The sequence below is a fragment of the Leuciscus leuciscus genome, assembly GCF_965113295.1.
Source record: "Leuciscus leuciscus genome assembly, chromosome: 10".
Lineage (NCBI taxonomy): Eukaryota > Metazoa > Chordata > Actinopteri > Cypriniformes > Leuciscidae > Leuciscus > Leuciscus leuciscus.
Window position 1 is genome coordinate 27,766,280 of NC_138734.1, and position 18,397 is coordinate 27,784,676.

General features: G+C 36.1%; 1 protein-coding gene across 1 annotated transcript in view; it reads right to left on the reverse strand.

Annotated features, from left to right (window-relative positions):
• Positions 1 to 310: 310 nt before the first annotated feature.
• Positions 311 to 18,397, reverse strand: part of glg1b (golgi glycoprotein 1b) — a 50,047-nt gene continuing 31,960 nt past the window's right edge. The window contains exons 15-26 of the mRNA XM_082181755.1: positions 18,254 to 18,367; positions 14,682 to 14,770; positions 14,245 to 14,362; positions 13,980 to 14,072; positions 10,521 to 10,658; positions 9,724 to 9,847; positions 9,040 to 9,182; positions 8,426 to 8,527; positions 6,637 to 6,744; positions 5,518 to 5,638; positions 3,149 to 3,255; positions 311 to 862 (exon numbers count right to left, since the gene is read on the reverse strand). Of these exons, the coding sequence (XP_082037881.1) occupies positions 695 to 862; positions 3,149 to 3,255; positions 5,518 to 5,638; positions 6,637 to 6,744; positions 8,426 to 8,527; positions 9,040 to 9,182; positions 9,724 to 9,847; positions 10,521 to 10,658; positions 13,980 to 14,072; positions 14,245 to 14,362; positions 14,682 to 14,770; positions 18,254 to 18,367 (1,425 nt within the window). The 3' untranslated portion in view covers positions 311 to 694. The remainder of the gene's footprint in view (positions 863 to 3,148; positions 3,256 to 5,517; positions 5,639 to 6,636; positions 6,745 to 8,425; positions 8,528 to 9,039; positions 9,183 to 9,723; positions 9,848 to 10,520; positions 10,659 to 13,979; positions 14,073 to 14,244; positions 14,363 to 14,681; positions 14,771 to 18,253; positions 18,368 to 18,397) is intronic.

Here is an 18,397-nt window from a genome sequence, read left to right on the forward strand (position 1 = left end):
AATAATGTCACAATGTACACAATTTTAATTGGTGGGGCTGATGTTCACTAGGTGTATTCAAATGTCATAATCTTTGCAAGTTTATATTTAACGTATAATAAAATGTCTTTACCTGATAAAGACCACTGTTTCACATGTCACCAATCATTGCAGTTCATCACATTGGACTAGAAAAACCATCGTACCTCCCCAGTGTCAAAACATTCAGGAGACAAACATCCAAAATCCCAAACATCCAAAAATCAAGTGGACTAAGATTAAAAAACAAACAAACAAAAAAAAACTGTAGGGATGATAATAAAAAATAAAAAAACAATATAAAGATGGCTTCTGAACTTTTTAATGTAAGCTGCTGATTAAAGCCCATCCGTGACCGCACATTCTCAAAAACTGGAAAAGATACGACAAAAATACTGCATTGACGCATGAACATTTTACAGTCAAGAAGTAAGGCTGCCACTCTCTAAACAAAACCAAAAACCATAATGTCCCAAAACGATCTTGATCCTGTCCGAGAAGCATTTTAAAAGTTTATCGTTTGGATTCATGGGCTAGAGAGGGTTCCTAACATCACACCAGCCCACGGAAGGTCCGCTGACAGCTCCTAAAGTCTTCGCAGGTATAAGTACAAAGAACAGCGAGGGCAGGAAATGAGGTGTGCAACAGGAAGGGGCGGATGGGCGGCATCCTCGCTCTACCTGTCTTTCAGCTCTCTGGTCACACGTTTGGTGATGCGGCCACACAGCAGCCCCACGAGGAAGAGGATGGACACGGCCAGTGCAATCACAAACAAGATGTAGTTCTTCGAAGGTGACGTCATGACTTGCACAGCGAGGTCCGAGAAACCTTCAGCTGGTGCCACCTGGGAAATCACAAACTAGAACTCAGAATAAGGAAGTGACTTTGTCCCCAGAATTCAGATAAACCTGACATAACTTCCTTTAGGCGACATTATCAAAGTGAAGAGTTGTTAATAAAAAAAAAAATTATTTTTATTTTTTATTAATAATAATTGATCTTAATATAATGGTTTAAAATTATTATTAATAATAACAACTATAATGTATATATTTTTAATAATAATAATAATAATATGATTTATTTATAAGATTTATAATTTATAATAATTTAAGAATTTTTTTTTTATAAAAAAATATTTAGTTGTCTATCTAGACAGCTAGTTAACCCTTTGACGCGTACTGTTACAGCTTATGTCTTTTAGAAAGTATGTGTTTGTGTTTCTGAGTGTTTCTGTTGCAGGAGAAGGTGTGGCCTGCACTCAAGCCAGCAGAGATCCTGATTGGTCTGATCCTGATTGGTCTGATTCTGATTGGTCTGATTCTGGTTCCATTGAAAAGGACCACCCCAAACACTCTATGGAGGCCGAATGCGTGCCATTTGTTTTGCGCTGACTTGATTTCCTCTGTGGTTATGTGCCTTTTGTGAAACTTGCTTTTGTTCAGTTGATTTATAACTCTTAGGTTGTTTTGAATTACTTTGGCCTTCAGTTATATTGTGTAAATATTATTTGTAAATAAATACTCAATTTAGGGGAAGTAGGGAATGTGACGCCATTTATTTTGCATATCTTTATTCTATGTTTTGGGTTAAGGAGTTAGGGAAGTTGCATTGTGTTTTTCTTTTAATGTGATTTATTTCTTTTTTAGGGAATTTAGAGGGTACTAAACGAGTTATTTTTTGTTTATTATTTTGGCCTTGTCCCCTCCTGAATTTAACCCCTTTGTTTCTGTTTTCATTACATTTTTGTTAATAAATTGGTATTTGTTTGAACATTACCTTTGTGAGTGAGCGCACATTAATTTATGTTGCAGCTGGCCCTAGACGGTCGTAACAGTACGATCACACCGCTGTGATTAGAACGTTCAGTGAATCATGTGATCAACTGCTAAATTCAAATGTGCTTTCGCGCTTTGGCTGGAACAGATCCAGACGTGTTCAACACCTGTCATATGTTAAACCCATTTAGTGTTTTCAACCTCATAATCTTTATTTTATGTTTCAGACATTTAAATACACATAAATAATATCCAAAAATATATAAAAATTGAAAGTTTGTTAAATACACAATGATGTCTATGGAAGCAGCAATAATAATCCCTTCAATTGTAATTTGACGATGTGCTTAATTCATATCAGATTGTATAGGTAACTATATAGTTTACTAAAACTATATAGCTTCTTCTCCCACTTCACCTGTCACTTACTTTCATGTATTTCGGGAGAAGTAGATGAATTTACATGATGTAAAACTGCGGCGCAAACTAACATGGCGGTGTCATGACGGATCGGGTCCTCCCTCGAAACCGGTTCTTCGTCAACTATCAGTTAATACTAAGTACATACAAATGATATTCATTTAAAATATGTAAAGCTTTCTATATAGTGCATAATAAAACAAAGTGAACATTTCTTTCAGTTGATAAACTTAGTTAATTAATAAATAATAATAGCCTATTAAGTGAATAAATGAACATCATTACATTCCTTTTATAACAAAAATATTTCGACATTTAAAAATTAATTTAACACGTAATTACATTAAAGATGATTGTGAATACATGTAGGGTAAGTACAAATGCGTGTATAAACTAAGCTTTCAGGCTAATCGGGTATCTGTATGTTATGCTAGTACATAAGCTAACTAATACAGACATTAAAGGTAATTTATAACGTAGTTCAAACTGCATTTTTCATAACATGATTTTGTAGGAATTGTAAACAGGCACTAAAGAGAGTGCCTATTAAAAGTATTTTGAGCCAATGGAATAGTGTGGGGTCCTAACCCCCATTGTGCGTAATAGATCAACTAACATGATCATTATCAAGGTTTTTAAAAGACAAAACACATTTACTTACACACATTTGAGAATCGGAATATCAGATAGTTCATGATATAGTTAACAAGATTGTGAATATTTTAAATAAAAAAGGAAAAATTAAATAAAAGCGATACATCTGTGATACATCCCTGCTGTGGCTGCGGTGTGTCACGTGACAAGCATGTCGGCATAGAAATAATATTTGACGCATTCTAAAATTATGTTCGTCTTAAAAAACTCCCGCTGGGGGCTCAGCCAGAATATTTGAAACTTGCATGCAAAAGGGTTAAATGTGTTTGTGTACTGACCTTCGCTGCATAGCCCCACATGTCTATGCGGTCCTGTAATCTTCTCTTGCATTCAGGCTGTAGACGCACCTGCTTGTCCTGCAGAGCTTCCATCAAACAGGACATTTCTGGGAAAGGATTACAAACACAGGGAGCCAGGAGCTCCAAATTGCAGAGTTAAGAAGAAGATGAAAAAACAACACACCATAATAACACCATCTGTCAAGTTCCATATATTTTTTCCTCTCTATCTACCAACACAGAAATAAGGTCTCTAAAATAGTCCCTCAACAGTTATCTTACTAGGCATCATGAATTAAACTACATGAAATTGTTTTTATAATGCATTCAACAGTAAAACAGAATATTCAGTGTGAAATTATGTATTTGGGGTTTAATATGCAACTATGTGGAGCAAGATATTTAAAGGTAGGCTAGGCAATTTCGGACAGGCTAGCAATAGCAAGCTAGCTTTGAAAGCATAAGATCCCACCCTCCCTTCAGAGCTTCTCCAAGGCAAGCCTCCTTCAAAACACATGATCACAACTCACACAGCGGCGTCTGTAAAGCGTCACAAGACATTTTTTGGTCCTGTGACTTCCACAGAAGATATATGTACGTTTTAATATTTAGAACCCTTCTATTATTGATTGCTATTCAGGGTGAGAAGAGAGTTTCAACCAGTATAACAAAAAGTGTTTATGAAACAAATTGCCTACCCTAACTTTAAAGCCACACTAAGTAGAAATTGTGTTTTTGTCAAACAGCGACCCCTAGAGTCGCTGTGGAATACTTGCACTGTCGTAAATATATTAGCCTATATTATAACGTTTTTACATGATTGCAGCTAAATCACAAGTATATAGTCTATAGTCTAGGCCTACTGTATAATTTAATTTGTGTTGTTTTTATTGGAATGTAAACATTACAAAATGCCAGATAACATCAATTAAAGGTATAGCGGAGGTCGGATCTTTCCAAATTTTAGATAAGACCCGCCCTCTCCACTTTTTGAAAAGTTTGATTGATTCACCAGAATGATTGACAATTAGGAGGACCAATAGTTTAGACTACCCACCAGGAAGTAAAACATCCTCCGCTATACCTTTAAGTTAAATGTACGTCGCATTATTTCATAACATTGGCCGTTATGATGTCATTAGACATGATTATTGCAATTTATCATAATAGTTTGCAAATTGTGCTCGTTTACACTATACAACCTCTACGTTAGGCTTATTTATGTCCTGATAATTATGTGAGATATTGAAAGCTGTTCTCATGATAATCGCAGGAATCAACATCAAACGGCGTCGTCTGATATCCCTCAGGACTACGTGATAAATACACCTCACAACACCTGAGTTCAGCTGGCAAACTAATTCGTGAGGCATAGCTATCTGATTTATCAAAACGATTCCATTTACACCTGGTCACATAAATGTATTTTTGCGAAACGGATTTAAATTCGATCTTCAATTCTCGCGCTATATGCAGATTTAATGGAGTGCACGTCACCGCAATAAGAGAGAGCAGTAAGCCTGGTAAGATAATTTCGTTTCTTTACTTTTAATGATGAAGATTGTGTGTTAAGCGTCTGCGACTTACTTTCACTTTGATTTGCGATAGTTTGCATGTTGGCTTGATGCAGTTGCTCATCTGCGGTGATGCGTGTTCCAGCCATTGACTGTAAAAAAATAGGTTCCAGCGCGTCGTCATATCTGGATATAACATATAACACGCTCTCACACTTTTTTTTATTTATTTTTTTTTGCATTTTTGGGAGGAGTACAATTTACATATGTGGTTCCAACAACCATATGCATTTACACTTGTCCAGTTTTGTCTGGAATGCGTCTCAGATCTCCTCCTGAAGTGGTTTGAAGGATCGGATTCAAATCCGTCTCAAATGCGTTTCGGAGGGCATTTAAACCTGGACTTTTCACGATCGGATAGCTATCCGATCTGAGAAAACGCATAAAGTGGCCAGGTGTAAACAACCCCCATGACAAAAACATACGCACGAAAGCCGAAAACAAACTCTGGTTGGCCTCTTACGTCCAAATTTGACGAAGTGGTGGGGGAAGTGAGGTATGCCGTAACGCAGTCGAATTTTGTAGTTCTTTTTGTGCTCTGGTTACTACCCGAACCCCGAAGTTACATAGTGCCAGTAAAAGCGATACAGACCCTGTCAGGCTATGGCAGACGTGTCATTCAACCTATTGTAAGTCGATGTACCATCACAAGGATCTTGGAAATATATTATGAAGGTTGAATAGTTACATAGTGTTGCTTTAATAAGAAATAAATATGTCTCATAGCATCTTTAAAAGTATGACTGTAAAGTGTGTATATTGTGTATACAAACACACAATACAGTGAATACTCACGCCTGCCCCTTCCAGGATTGATGGCTGCACAGTGGTGTTTCAAATCCAGAGCACAGGCTGTGTGCAAGACAGGATCCACAAATATGTCTGCTTTGCTTTCTTTGAGCATGTTCAACACCTCCTACACATGAAGAAGAGGATGAAATGAGTGAAATGCAGACACTAAACCTGGATGTAACTATTACAGCTGTGTGTGAGCGGACTGTTGCTCTTTTCACATGTGAAGCACAAAACAGCAGTAAAAAAAGACTTTTCTAAGACATCAGAGGAGAAAAAAAAGGTTGATAAAAACTGGAGAGGACACCAAAACAGTCATGATTATTAATTACCATAATAGTTAGATCTGAGTGAGTGTGAGTGTGTGTGTGTGTGTGTGTGTGTGGAGGGATTACACTACTGTACAAAAGTTTGGGGTCAGTAAAATCTTTAAATGTTAAATAGAAAGCCTGCATTTATTTGATCAAAAATACAGTAAAACAGTAATATTGTGAAACATTATTACAATTTAAAAGAACAGTTTTGTATTTAAATAGATATTAAAATAGAATTCATTCTTGTGATGCAAAGCTGACTTTTCAGCATCATTTCTCCAGTCTTCAGTGTCATATGATCCTTCAGAAAGCATTCTAAAATGCTGATTTGCTGCTCAAGAAACATTTATGATTATTAACAATGAAAACAGTTGTACTGCTTTTTTTTCTTGGGATTCTTTGACTAATAGAAAGTTACAAAAATTGCAATTATAGTAAATTAACTGCAATTATTTGAAATAGAAATCTTTTCTAACATTAAAAATGTCTTTACTGTCACTTTTGATTAATTTAATGTGTCTTTACTCAATAAAAGTATCAATGTCCTTAAAAATATACATACATACGTACATATGTATATATATTTGAACCGAAGTGTACATATTTCAGCATACTGAATATGACCAATGCAAGCAAAAATCTAAACATCTATATAAAACAACCACCTATTTGTCTAGTGTGGGAATCTCTGCTCATAAAAACCCCCCACAGATGTGGGTTTAAAGACACTGATGGTGTTTCCATAGCAACTGATGCAGAGGAAACCAGTGTGTAGCAGATGAAGCATGTTTGAGGATGTGTTCTGTACCGTCTTGCACTCCTCTTGTTTAATTTTCAGTAGGTTGTTCTTCAGACACTCCTCCACTTGACCCGTCTGTTCCTGTGCGGCAGCTTCCTCTGCACACAGCCGCATGATCTTACACACAAACACACACACACACACACACGCACACGTTATGAAGTGACTAAAGGTATAAAATCTCAATTTTCTTCCTCAGAAGAAAAGTTAATTTTCTTTACTGACTAATCAAGAGACCCATTTCTGCTTGTTTGCCTATAGCTTATGGAGACCAGCCTGCAGGAGGAGGGTGTTCCTGTCCCATTGCATTACAAACACTCTCTGCAGCATAGCAGATCAAATAGTCCTAATACAATAACAGTTTTCAAAACCTTTAATAAAACCAATTAGTGCAGCAGTTAGCACAAAATCTCGTGACATAACATAGGACAGCAGTTTGGTTTCAGACTGTCATTACCAGATACAATACTAATAGGTTCCTGTCATTCTACACTGTCCAGACAGAATTAAAATAAAACTTAAAGGTCTGATTTCATATTCAGGGCTTAGATTAAGCCAGGATTAGGCCTTAGTTCAGTTAGGACATTAAGCTCATAAAGAGATCATAAAACGAATCCATGTGAATTGAGTGGTTTAGACTTGATTGCTTTATATGATGAACAAATTAAATTTACTCACATGAGGGTGAGTAAATGATGACATAATTTTTTATTTTTTGGGTGAACTAACCTTTTAAGCTTAATAAAAATTTAATTTAAATTAAATGAGCAACTGATTAATAAATTAAAAACTATTAAACTTTTTCTGCAATATTACATCTATCGCCTGTAAATAACTGAATTTAGACTAGAGTTTGTGCAAGACCATGAAAACAGAGGGAGGAAATAGAGATAGATTTCCTTGACCTTTAAAAAAGTTTGGGGACAGTCAGTTTTTTTAAATACATTTTTAAAATTACTGTTTTTATTCGGCAAGAACACATTTCATTGAATTGATCAAAAGTGACAGTAAAGTACGTTATTTCAAATATGAAAAAATATTGTATAATGATTTCCAAAAAAATATGAAACAGCAAATTTGTTATAATAATAAGAAAGACTAACAATGTTGAAAATTCAGCTTTGCATCACAGGAATAAATTACAGTTTAAAATATATTTTAGTTATTTAGTTATTTTAAATTGTAATAATATTTCACAATATTACTGCATTTACTGTATTTTTGATCAAATAAATGTAGCCTCGGCAAACATGAGACTTTTTTATTTTTTATTTTCACTGACCCTAAAATTTTTAATGGTAGTGTATACTGACGAAAAGAGCTAGTGCTAAATATGACAGTTGATATGACTATTTTGAGTTGGAAATCTAGTTCCTTTCCTGACATTACAGATTAATTGCTCCCATTCCCTCAAAACCAGAACTGAAATAGTACTGTAGATTAGTTATTCATGAGGCAGTTTTCTCTTCACTTTTATTGGTTCTTTCTAACATCGCTATGAAGATCTTTTAGAGCGACTCTCAGACGCCCACTCACTCTCTCTGTATAGCTCAAAATGAGTGTGCTGACATGTTTAAACAGACAGTTAGATCTCATAAAGATGCTGTGCGTTGAAGGCCATGGGCATTAGCAAAATCCTCGCAAAAGACAGTTTTTTTATACATCATTTAACAAGTAGGCAGTAAATGATGCTGATTTATATCCACAGTTTGGTCAAATTTCAAGTTCAAAGTTCAGATTGTATGTGTCTTTAGCAGACAAAGCAATCCCAAAATGCAGAGCCAATGTTTCCACTCACCTCATTATTGCAGTGAGCCTGGAGCTGAGGATCGAGCCGGTAGTCGAGTGCTGACTCCTGAAGAATCACTCTGATCTGATCCTCACACTCTCCAGACAACCGCTGACAAAAAATGTCAATTTATTAACCAATTTAAAACGGTTAAAGTCACCATGAAATCAAAATGGGAAATTCTTATTATGGAATATTGCAGTGTTTATTATGAATGATTTATGAGTGCACATCATTATTATTTTTGTTCATTTGCCCTCATAACTATTGTTATTTAAAATAATATATATTTATATATAATTGTAACTTTGTTTTTCAGATTGAGATTCAGATTTTTTTCCACATTTCTTTTTCATTAATTTACTTGTACATTTTTTAAGTTGAAGTTTTTCATCTAATATTTATATTTATTTCAAATTTATTTAAATAACTAAAAGTGCTTTTTAATAGTTTTAATTGACAATAATTAATTAAATAAGCAGGATAATGTACAGTCAATTTGGTCATTATCAGAAAATAAATCCTTCAGTAATGATACAAGACTATACTTTTGCTATAATAAAAGGCTTTTATTGTACATTATTCCTTATTTATTTGCTGCTAATTTTCAGTGACACGCATACCTGGTCTGCATACTTGAGTTTGAGGCAGGATATGACTTGACCCTCCAGTTCGTTGGCATCAGTGGCTTTGTTGAGAATGTTCTGACAGAACTTGGGAATGTCTGCCTTACAAGCCTTCCTCAACACTGGGTTCAATCTGTAGTCTGAATACATCAAGACAACAACAAAATTAGAAATCTAGTATTACACAAGTTGAAATAATTCTATGGAATCTTGTTTCTGCCACTGAATAAAAAACAAAAAGGGAAAAAAAATACTTTTTTTCATCAAAGTTGCATGATATAAACTTGCAATTCCAAGTTATAAAGTCAGAATTGTGATATAAACTCACAATTTTAAGAAAGTTTCAATAAGTTTATATCTCACAATTTCGACTTTATAATACGCAACTGCGAGATATAAAGTTATAACGGTGAGATATAAACTCGCAATTCTCTTAAAAAAAGCATTTTTTCCCTCAGAATTGGACTTTATAACTCGCATTTGCAAGTTTATATCTCACAATTCTGAATAAGGAAGTCAGAATTGAGAGATCAAACCTCGCAACTGCGAGAAAAAGTCACAATTGTGAGAAAAATTAAGAGCCAAACAGAGAGTTTTAGATGACAAAGCTTCAAATTAACCAACTCAACTAGATATGTGGAAATGAAAGGTTCTATTGGTGGAGATGTGTAAGGTCTTCACCTGTGTTCTGAGTGATTTGTCTCTTGGTGATCATCTGCTTACACTTTGGATCCATTTGCTCGCTGTTCTTGTTCAGTTTTAGACACTGCAGAAAATTCTTAGCATCCGACTCTGTGCAAAAACGCTAAACCAAGGAGAAATAGGTTGAGAAAGACAGGAGAGAAAGACTACAGACTGGACAGATCTATGGGAAACATATGGAAGCTAAATAAATAATATAATAACCATAATAAAGATTCAATGCAGATTCAGAGGTCTGTACTCAGGGGGGAAATAGTGATAGCTAATGGCCCAGTCATTTTGGCAAATTAACCAGAAATTTCAAGATTATAAACCCTCATATTTTGAGATTATAAGCCCCGCTACATCACCCCATTGCTCTTCTGAGATGTAATGTGGCATAAAACAAGTGATACATTTAAAAACGAGGAGTCCTGTTTTAAACTACACTACTTTTCAAAAGTTTGTGGTCGTGTGTTTGTTCATTCCATACTGTTTTCCTTAAAGACAAGGTGATGAGTTTTAAGTGTTTAACACTCTTTTCCAAATCAGGTCCAATCCATCGACCACTTCACTCCCGCCCCATGATGATATTATTGAGCTTAAGTAATTAAAACGTGGGGGTTAAGCTATTACTATTGATCTTTGCCAATACAGAGTACGTTTATAACCATCAGGTCGCTCTGTTTGACAGGAAAGCTTTAATGAAGGATGAATAATGAGGCTAAAATGTCAGGACATGACTGAAGGGAACCGCAAAACTTGCCCCAAGTTAGTTACCTGCTAAAACACCTCACCTTGATCATCTGCTTGCACACTCTCATGAGCTGATAGTCCAGCTCTGGATCCATCATTTCAGTTTCCTGAAGCTTAAAGACCTTCTGATGACACACTTGGGACAGCTGCTTCTTGTTCTCTTTGAGACACTCAATGATCTAAGATGAAGAGGAGAGATACCAATGAGAAAAGAACAAATGATGAAGGGCTTCTCCAAAGTGAGTTTGTTAAAGGGTAACTCTCGCCAAAATGCAACCTAAGCTCTTTTGGTTAATCTACACGAAGTAACCTTTCGTTTAAAAGCATAATTAGAATGGAAACGGCACTTTTAAGTTTGACCGTATTTTCATTTTAGGTTAAAATGCCTGGTGAATGGGGCAATTTTATGATAGCATCAAAAATCACTATTTTAAAAAAACTAAGGAGGCTCGATACAACATGAAACTTTGCTCAAAGTATCATCAGAGGCTCTACACATGAACTCAAGCATTGAGAACATTGTTTGTGTACACAGAGTTTAACTCCCTGTAGCTGTGTCCGCCGGCATTTTGACAGTCAAAAATAGTCGATTTCCGAATGCGAATGAACTGAATTTTAGTATTGTTTCTTATACGAGGATCCTTTTTCAAATACAAGGTCAATATTGATTTACACTAACGAGAAAACAACAAATTATCTGGGAATTTATATTGAACTAAGCTTTAGGAGCTTTCCATCTTTACTCTCCTCCCTGTTACGGAGATCGACTATTTTTGACTGACAAAATGCCGGCGGACGGAAACACAGTGAGTTGTTCAAAATCTTTCTTTTAGCAAACTCTTTGTACACAAACAATGTTCTCAATGCTCGAGTTCATGTGTAGAGCCCCTGGTGATACTTTGAGCAAAGTTTCATGTTTCATGTGTCGAACCTTTTGATGCTATCATAAAAGTGCCCCATTCACTCCCATTCACAAGGCATTTAACCTAAAACAAAAATACGGTCAAACTTAAAAGTGGCGTTTCCATTCTAATTATGCTTTTAAACGAAAGTTTGCCACGAGTAGATTAACAAAAAGACCCTAGGTTGCATTTTGGCGAGAGTTACCCTTTAATAGGGCTCAATTCTACAGCATTTCTACAGCATTTAATTTTTTCCACTTATGTTGTGAAGTTAAAGGTGCAAGTACGCGATTTCTGTTTTTCACTATTTCTCTATTCTTCACAAAGCATTATTTTGCTTCGCTTCAGCAGAGCTATGATAAAGAGACATCCACTTTTGCACTGTGTGTTTTTGCATTTTGGGGGGCGGAGTAATGAAGGGAGGGGTGTGTTTGTTTGGGTTGACTTCAAATATCAACAGTGTTTCTCAGAAATCGCTTACTGCACCTTTAAGGTTAGTCAAGGTTTCTCGTTTATGGTCATCGGGGACGTGACTAAATGCATTAACTTTTTCAAATAATAATCACACTAGGTGGTAGTTAAAGCAGGAATTGTGCCAAAGGTATGACAAATTCTTGTGAAATTTACATGAAGGTCAGAGGGCATGATTAAATGCATTTCCACACATTATTATTATTTTTTGCAAAGACTCATTATGATTGGCTAGCCATTGCTGTTACATGACTACAAGGGACCCTGCCAGGTTGCCGACAACTGAATAAGTGTAATTATGTTAATGCGTCATATCTTAATGTGCTCATGGTTGTGTCAACATGATTTATGGTGGAATCATTTTTATAGTTAAGAAAGTTAAGAGTGTAGCAAATTGAAAATGCATTTACAAAGAGCAAGGAAAATCCCATTTAGCATTACATATAATTTGTACTTTGCATGTTTACATGCTGTACATGCTTAAAGGAATAGTTCACCCAAACATTCTGAAAATTCTGTCATCATTTACTCACCGTCATGTCGTTCCAAACCCGTAAGACTTTCATTCATCTTCGGAACACAAATAAAGATCTTAATGATGAAATCTAAGAACTTTCTGCCCCTCAGTTGACAGCTAAGCAACTACCACTTTGACGCTTCAAAAAGTTCATAAAGAGACTGTAAAACGAATCCATATGAATTGAGTGGTTTATTCCAAATTATCTGAAGAAACTCGATCACTTTATATGATGAACAGATTAAATTTAGGCTTTTATTCACAAAAAACCATTCATGTGTTACGCAGCACGATTGAGCTTCCATAAGAAGCAGGTTCTCACGAGTTGAGATTCTGTTTATGTTCGCTGATCAATGTTTATATGTAAATAAAAGCCAAAATTCAATCTGTTCAATTAAGGTCATTTGGATTAGTTTTACATTCTCTCTATGAACTTTTTGAAGCGTAACATTTTCAGTTGCATAGCTTTCAATGGAGGGACAGAAATCTCTCAGATTTCATTAAAAAGATCTTCCTTTATGTTCCAAAGATGAACAAAGTTTTACGTGTTTGGAAGGACATCAGGGTGAGTAATTAATAACAGAATTTTCGTTTTTAGGTGAACTATCCCTTTAAAACCATCTGGCTGTAATGTGCGGTTTTCCACAGGGTTCCTACATTTGACCAGTGGATTTTCATGACTTTTCACATTCTTTCATGATCACCCAGTAAGTCATTTAAGTATCATTTTATCGAGACTGAATGTATAGATTTCCATTTGTACTGTATGTTAGATACCAATACTTACAATCAGTGGATTTAAATCAGTGGTTATCAATTAGGGGGCCTCAACAACATTTTAGAGGCGACTCAAGATGGCTTAAAATTATTGACAAAACTAAAACAGATTATAAAAAAATAAATCAAGATGCAAGCTGACATTTAATTTTTTATTTGTTGCCTCCACAATTGTTATTTTTATTTAAGAACCAGGGTTCGCACAGTCTTGCAAAACAAGCATATATGAGGGAATTTTAAAAGTGTGATTTTTAGACCTGGAAAAGTCACGGAAATTAATAAAATAAAATAAAAATTTGTCACTCTTTTGTCTTTTTCTAAGACATGTTATTGGGTTCAAATTTAAAAAATAAAGTAAAAAATTTGAGTAAAAAATAAATATTCTTTTTTTTAATCCCCGTAATTACAAATGACTAGAAAAGTCATGTAAATTTATTGGTAAAAAACGGTAAAACCTGAAGAATATTCATTTAATGTAACTTTTGTAATTATAGAATGCAATTATTTGCATAATTTATAATTGTTTTACTTATTTATCGTTTTATTATTTTAACACACATCCTAGTTTATGTACATATAGAATCTACTGTAAATGTGGTTCAATGAAGCATTTATCTTTTCGATGCAGCGCAAATTTATTTGCTGAAGACATGATCTGGAAATCTCAATTTTAAAATTCTCTACTATTTCCAGGTCTTCCATGACCGTGGGAATCTTGTTATATAAAGCTTCTTTCACTAACTGGACAAGTTTCATCATGTGTCTGCATGCAGCAGCCATAGGTGGGGGCATAAAGCTATCTAGAAATGTAAAAGATCAAAGTAAACCTTTACCTGAGCATTTCCATAGGCAACTGAGGAACACAGCTTGTTGATATCCTTCTTACAAGCGTCATGCAGCTCAGGTTCTAGTCGAATGTCCTCTGACTGTAAACAAAGAGGACAGAGAATGTGACATTTAATTCAGTGTCATTTATTTTTAATGGTGCTTTTAGGTCCTTGATTGTATAAAATCACAGTTCACTTTTGTTGTACAGGAAAGAGGGTCTGAACGACATTAGGGTGAGTGTCTAATTTAACTAGAGTAACATTTATTTACCATCTCCAGCTCTTCCACCTTCAGCTGTTTCCGACATTTCAGAGACACGCGCTGATCTTTCACATCCTGTAGCGTGTCGTTCCTCACTGTGGTGCTCAAACAGATGACTACATCCGCCCTGAGGTGGAAGAAACACGAAATGACACATGAAGAGGGTGAAAGAGACACTAGGAGGGCAGAGGATAAAAAAAGTATTTGGTTCAAGAGGATAAATTTGTGTCAGCGAGAGAGAAAGCAAGCAAGTGCAAGAGAGCCAAAATAAGAGGAGACACACAGTGAGGCTGTGATGATTTAAGGCTCTATGGATAGATGTTATATAATAAATAAATCACCATCAAAATTGAACAAAAAAAATTAAGTTTATGCAGAATGTTTCAAAACCTGCAAAACAGCCACGAATCATATCAGCAAAGTAGATCTGGGATTTGTGAACTCACTTCTTCTTAATGTTTGGACAGAGTTTGAGTACGTCCTCCTTACAGGCCATTTTGAACTTGTAGGAGAAGCGGAAGTCCTTCATCTGAACCTATAGGGTAGACAAGTACACACTTGAAATAAAAATACATCCCATAACTCACAAGGACTGTTGGGTAATACACCTTATTTCAGTGCGCAATACACAACCGTTCAAAAGTTCTGGATTGCTATGATTAACTTTTTTTTTTTTATTCAGCAAGAAATGTATCAAAAAAGCTATTCTAAAGACATTTATAATGTTACAAATATTTCTATTTCAAATTAATGCTTTTCTTTCAGTTAACTTTGAATTTATCAAGAGAACCTGACAAAAATCTATCACGGTTTCCACAAAAATTATTAAGCAGCACAACTGTTTTCAACATTGATAAAAAGAAGAAATGTTTCTTGCGCATCAAATCAGCATATTAGAATGATTTCTACACAACATCCTTATGCATCGCTTTCTGGCAGGACTTTTTCGTGCTTTTCCCAAATCACTGAAGTCCGGGTTAGCAGTAGCATGAGCCGTCAGGCAAGTGTTATTTAAATGAACTTCTGCTTATTGTTTCACCAATTAAACTTCTGCTTATTTGCTTCACCAATGGAACCAATCACATTAATAGAAGGTGACATGTTAAGTCATGATTTAGGCACGATGATTTTGTTTTTATGTGTCATGTCTTTATCCTATAAAACCTGATGTATTATTCTATGTGGCTGAGTTTCTCTGAGAATTGCTCGAGAACTCTCCCGGCCGTGATTAAAGCATTTTGTCATTTATGCTGCGCAGCAAGTCAGTGAGACCCAGATATACTAAACGTTGTAGACGTTAGGGGACGTCGATTGAAGACGAGACCCAGATAGACTAAACGTCGACTGAAGACGTTCGGGGACGTCGATTGTAGACGAGACCCAGGTATACTTAGGTCAGGTGAGAAATAGAGAAAAATCTAGCACAGTTCCTAATGGTGTTCATCACAGCACCAAATACTTAATACTTAAAGACTTGATAGGCTACTACAACATGCTCTAGATATTGATTGAAAATGTTCTGATTGTAGTTTCAACATTTAATAATACATTATTAAAATCCAAACCTGAGCTAACATGAACTAACAATGATTAGAGCCTAAAAGACTCTCTACCATCCACATTGGACTCACACCAGTTTGCCTACCGTAGCAATAGGAGCACAGAGGATGCAGTCTCCATGGCACTGCACTCTGTGCTCACACATCTGGACAATAAGAACACTTATGCACGCATGCTGTTTGTTGACTTCAGCTCAGCATTCAACACTGTCATCCCAACTAAGTTAATAGCCAAACTTGGAGACCTGGGCTTCAACACCTCCATGTGCAACTGGATTTTGGACTTCTTGACCAACAGACCCCAGAATGTTCGATCAGGCTCCAACTGCTCCACATCCATCACACTCAACACTGGTGTACCACAGGGCTGTGTGCTAAGCCCGTTCCTCTACTCCCTCTTCACCTCCGACTGCAAGCCTGTGTACGGATCTAATTCCATCGTCAAGTTTGCGGACGACACTACGGTGATTGGTCTCATCAGCAACAACGATGAGACTGCCTATAGGGAGGAGATCAAGCACCTGGCCACATGGTGCACCGAAAATAACCAGCTCCTCAACACCACCAAAACGAAGGAGCTCATCGTGGACTTCAGGAAAGTGTCAAGAGGCACACACGACACCATCCACATCAATGGAATGGCTGTTGAGCGTGTCTCCAGTTTCAAGTTCCTGGGGATCCACATCTCGGCGGACATGACCTGGACAACCAACACCTCCAGCCTGGTCAAGAAGGCTCACCAGCGCCTTTTCTTCCTGAGGACACTGAGGAAGAATCAGCTTTCCTCCACTATCCTGGTGAACTTCTATCGCTGTGCAATAGAAAGCATCCTGACCAACTGTGCTACAGTGTGGTATGGGAGCTGTTCTGTTGCAGAGCGCAAGGCACTGCAGCGGGTGGTGAAAACCGCCCAGCGCATCACTGGGACTCCACTACCTGCCATCGAGCACATCCAGAGGAAACGCTGTCTGCATCGAGCTCGCAGCATCCTTAAGGACTCCTCTCACCCAGCCCACAGACTGTTTTCTCTCCTGCCCTCCGGCAGGCGTTTCAGGTGCCTCCGGACCAGGACCAGCAGACTAAAGAACAGTTTTTTCCCCAGAGCTGTCTCTTTATTAAACTCTAACCCTCATTGATCCCACTCCCCTCATATACTGATTGACTCTCCTCTCCCTCCTCACACCTGCCTCCATTTTGTTATTTGCAATACTATAATGTTCATTTGCACTGCTGACTGTTATTACAGTAACAACTGTTTACATATGCATCTTGCACTACTACCTTGACTGGAATATGCTCAATTTGCACTGCCGACTGTTTATTTACAGTACCGACTGTTTATATATACATTGCAATATCGTACCTTAACTGTAATATGCAATTACTTTCCACTGCACTTTCACTCGGATAGCTTCTGTCCAAACTTTATTTGCACTACTTTAAATCCATTGTTATACTGCTCATTTTAGCCTAACTTATACATATATCTATTTGTTAAATTCTGTTTATAGTAATAGCCATCTGTATATTATGCTCACATTCTGTTTATAGTAACAGCCATCTGTATATATATTCATAGTACATATCTATCTGTAAAATTCTGTTTATAGTAACAGCCATCTGTATATTATATTCAGTACATATCTATCTGTAAACATTCTGTTTATAGTAATAGCCATCTGTATATTATTATATTCAGTACATATCTAGCTGTAAACTCTGTTCACAGTAATAGTTATCTGTATATTATATTCATAGGACAATCTATCTGTAAATTTTTGTTTATAATAGTATTCAACTCTATATTTATTCAGTACATATCCATGTTCTGCACTTATGGAACCACTGTATATCCTGCACTTGCTGCTATTGCACTTCTGGTTAGACCTAAACTGCATTTCGTTGCCTTGTACCTGTACTTGTGTAATGACAATAAAGTTGAATCTAATCTAATCTAATTAGTTATATGTTTTAGCTAACATTATCAAAGAATAATAGCTCATTGTTAATGTTAGTTAATGCATTATTTAACGATAACTAATGAGATCTTATTGTAAAGGGTTACTTATTGTTCTAATTCTTTTGCACTTTAATCTGTTAAAAACAATATCTAAAGTAAACAAATGTTTCAGTGTATTGTATTTAAATGTTCAGTTCTTCTTGTTATAAGAAAAAAGTTATTAAACGTGTTATAGTATGACAACACTTTTTTTTGTGCAACTTATCGTGATAAAACCATTTACCGTGATAAAAGCTTCAGCAATTATCGCAACATGAACATTTTATACCGTCACATGCCTAGTCAAATGTTAGCTGATTATTTAGCACGGTCAACATATGCAACCAACCCAAAACCATTAAGTACGATCTTGGATCTGGGACAGGATGACATTTAGTAAAACATTTACTTGTCATCATTTAAATATACTGTAGGGAAATTGGATGTGTGACTGGCTTACCAGCTGGAAATGAGTGACGCCCACAGCACATTTATCATTCATTTCCCTCTGATGTTTGTTCTGCACCAGGCATTCCAGAAGATTCCCTGTGTCTATCTGATTATCAGCTACGTCCTGGAAGGAAGGAGACCGAAATGAGAAATT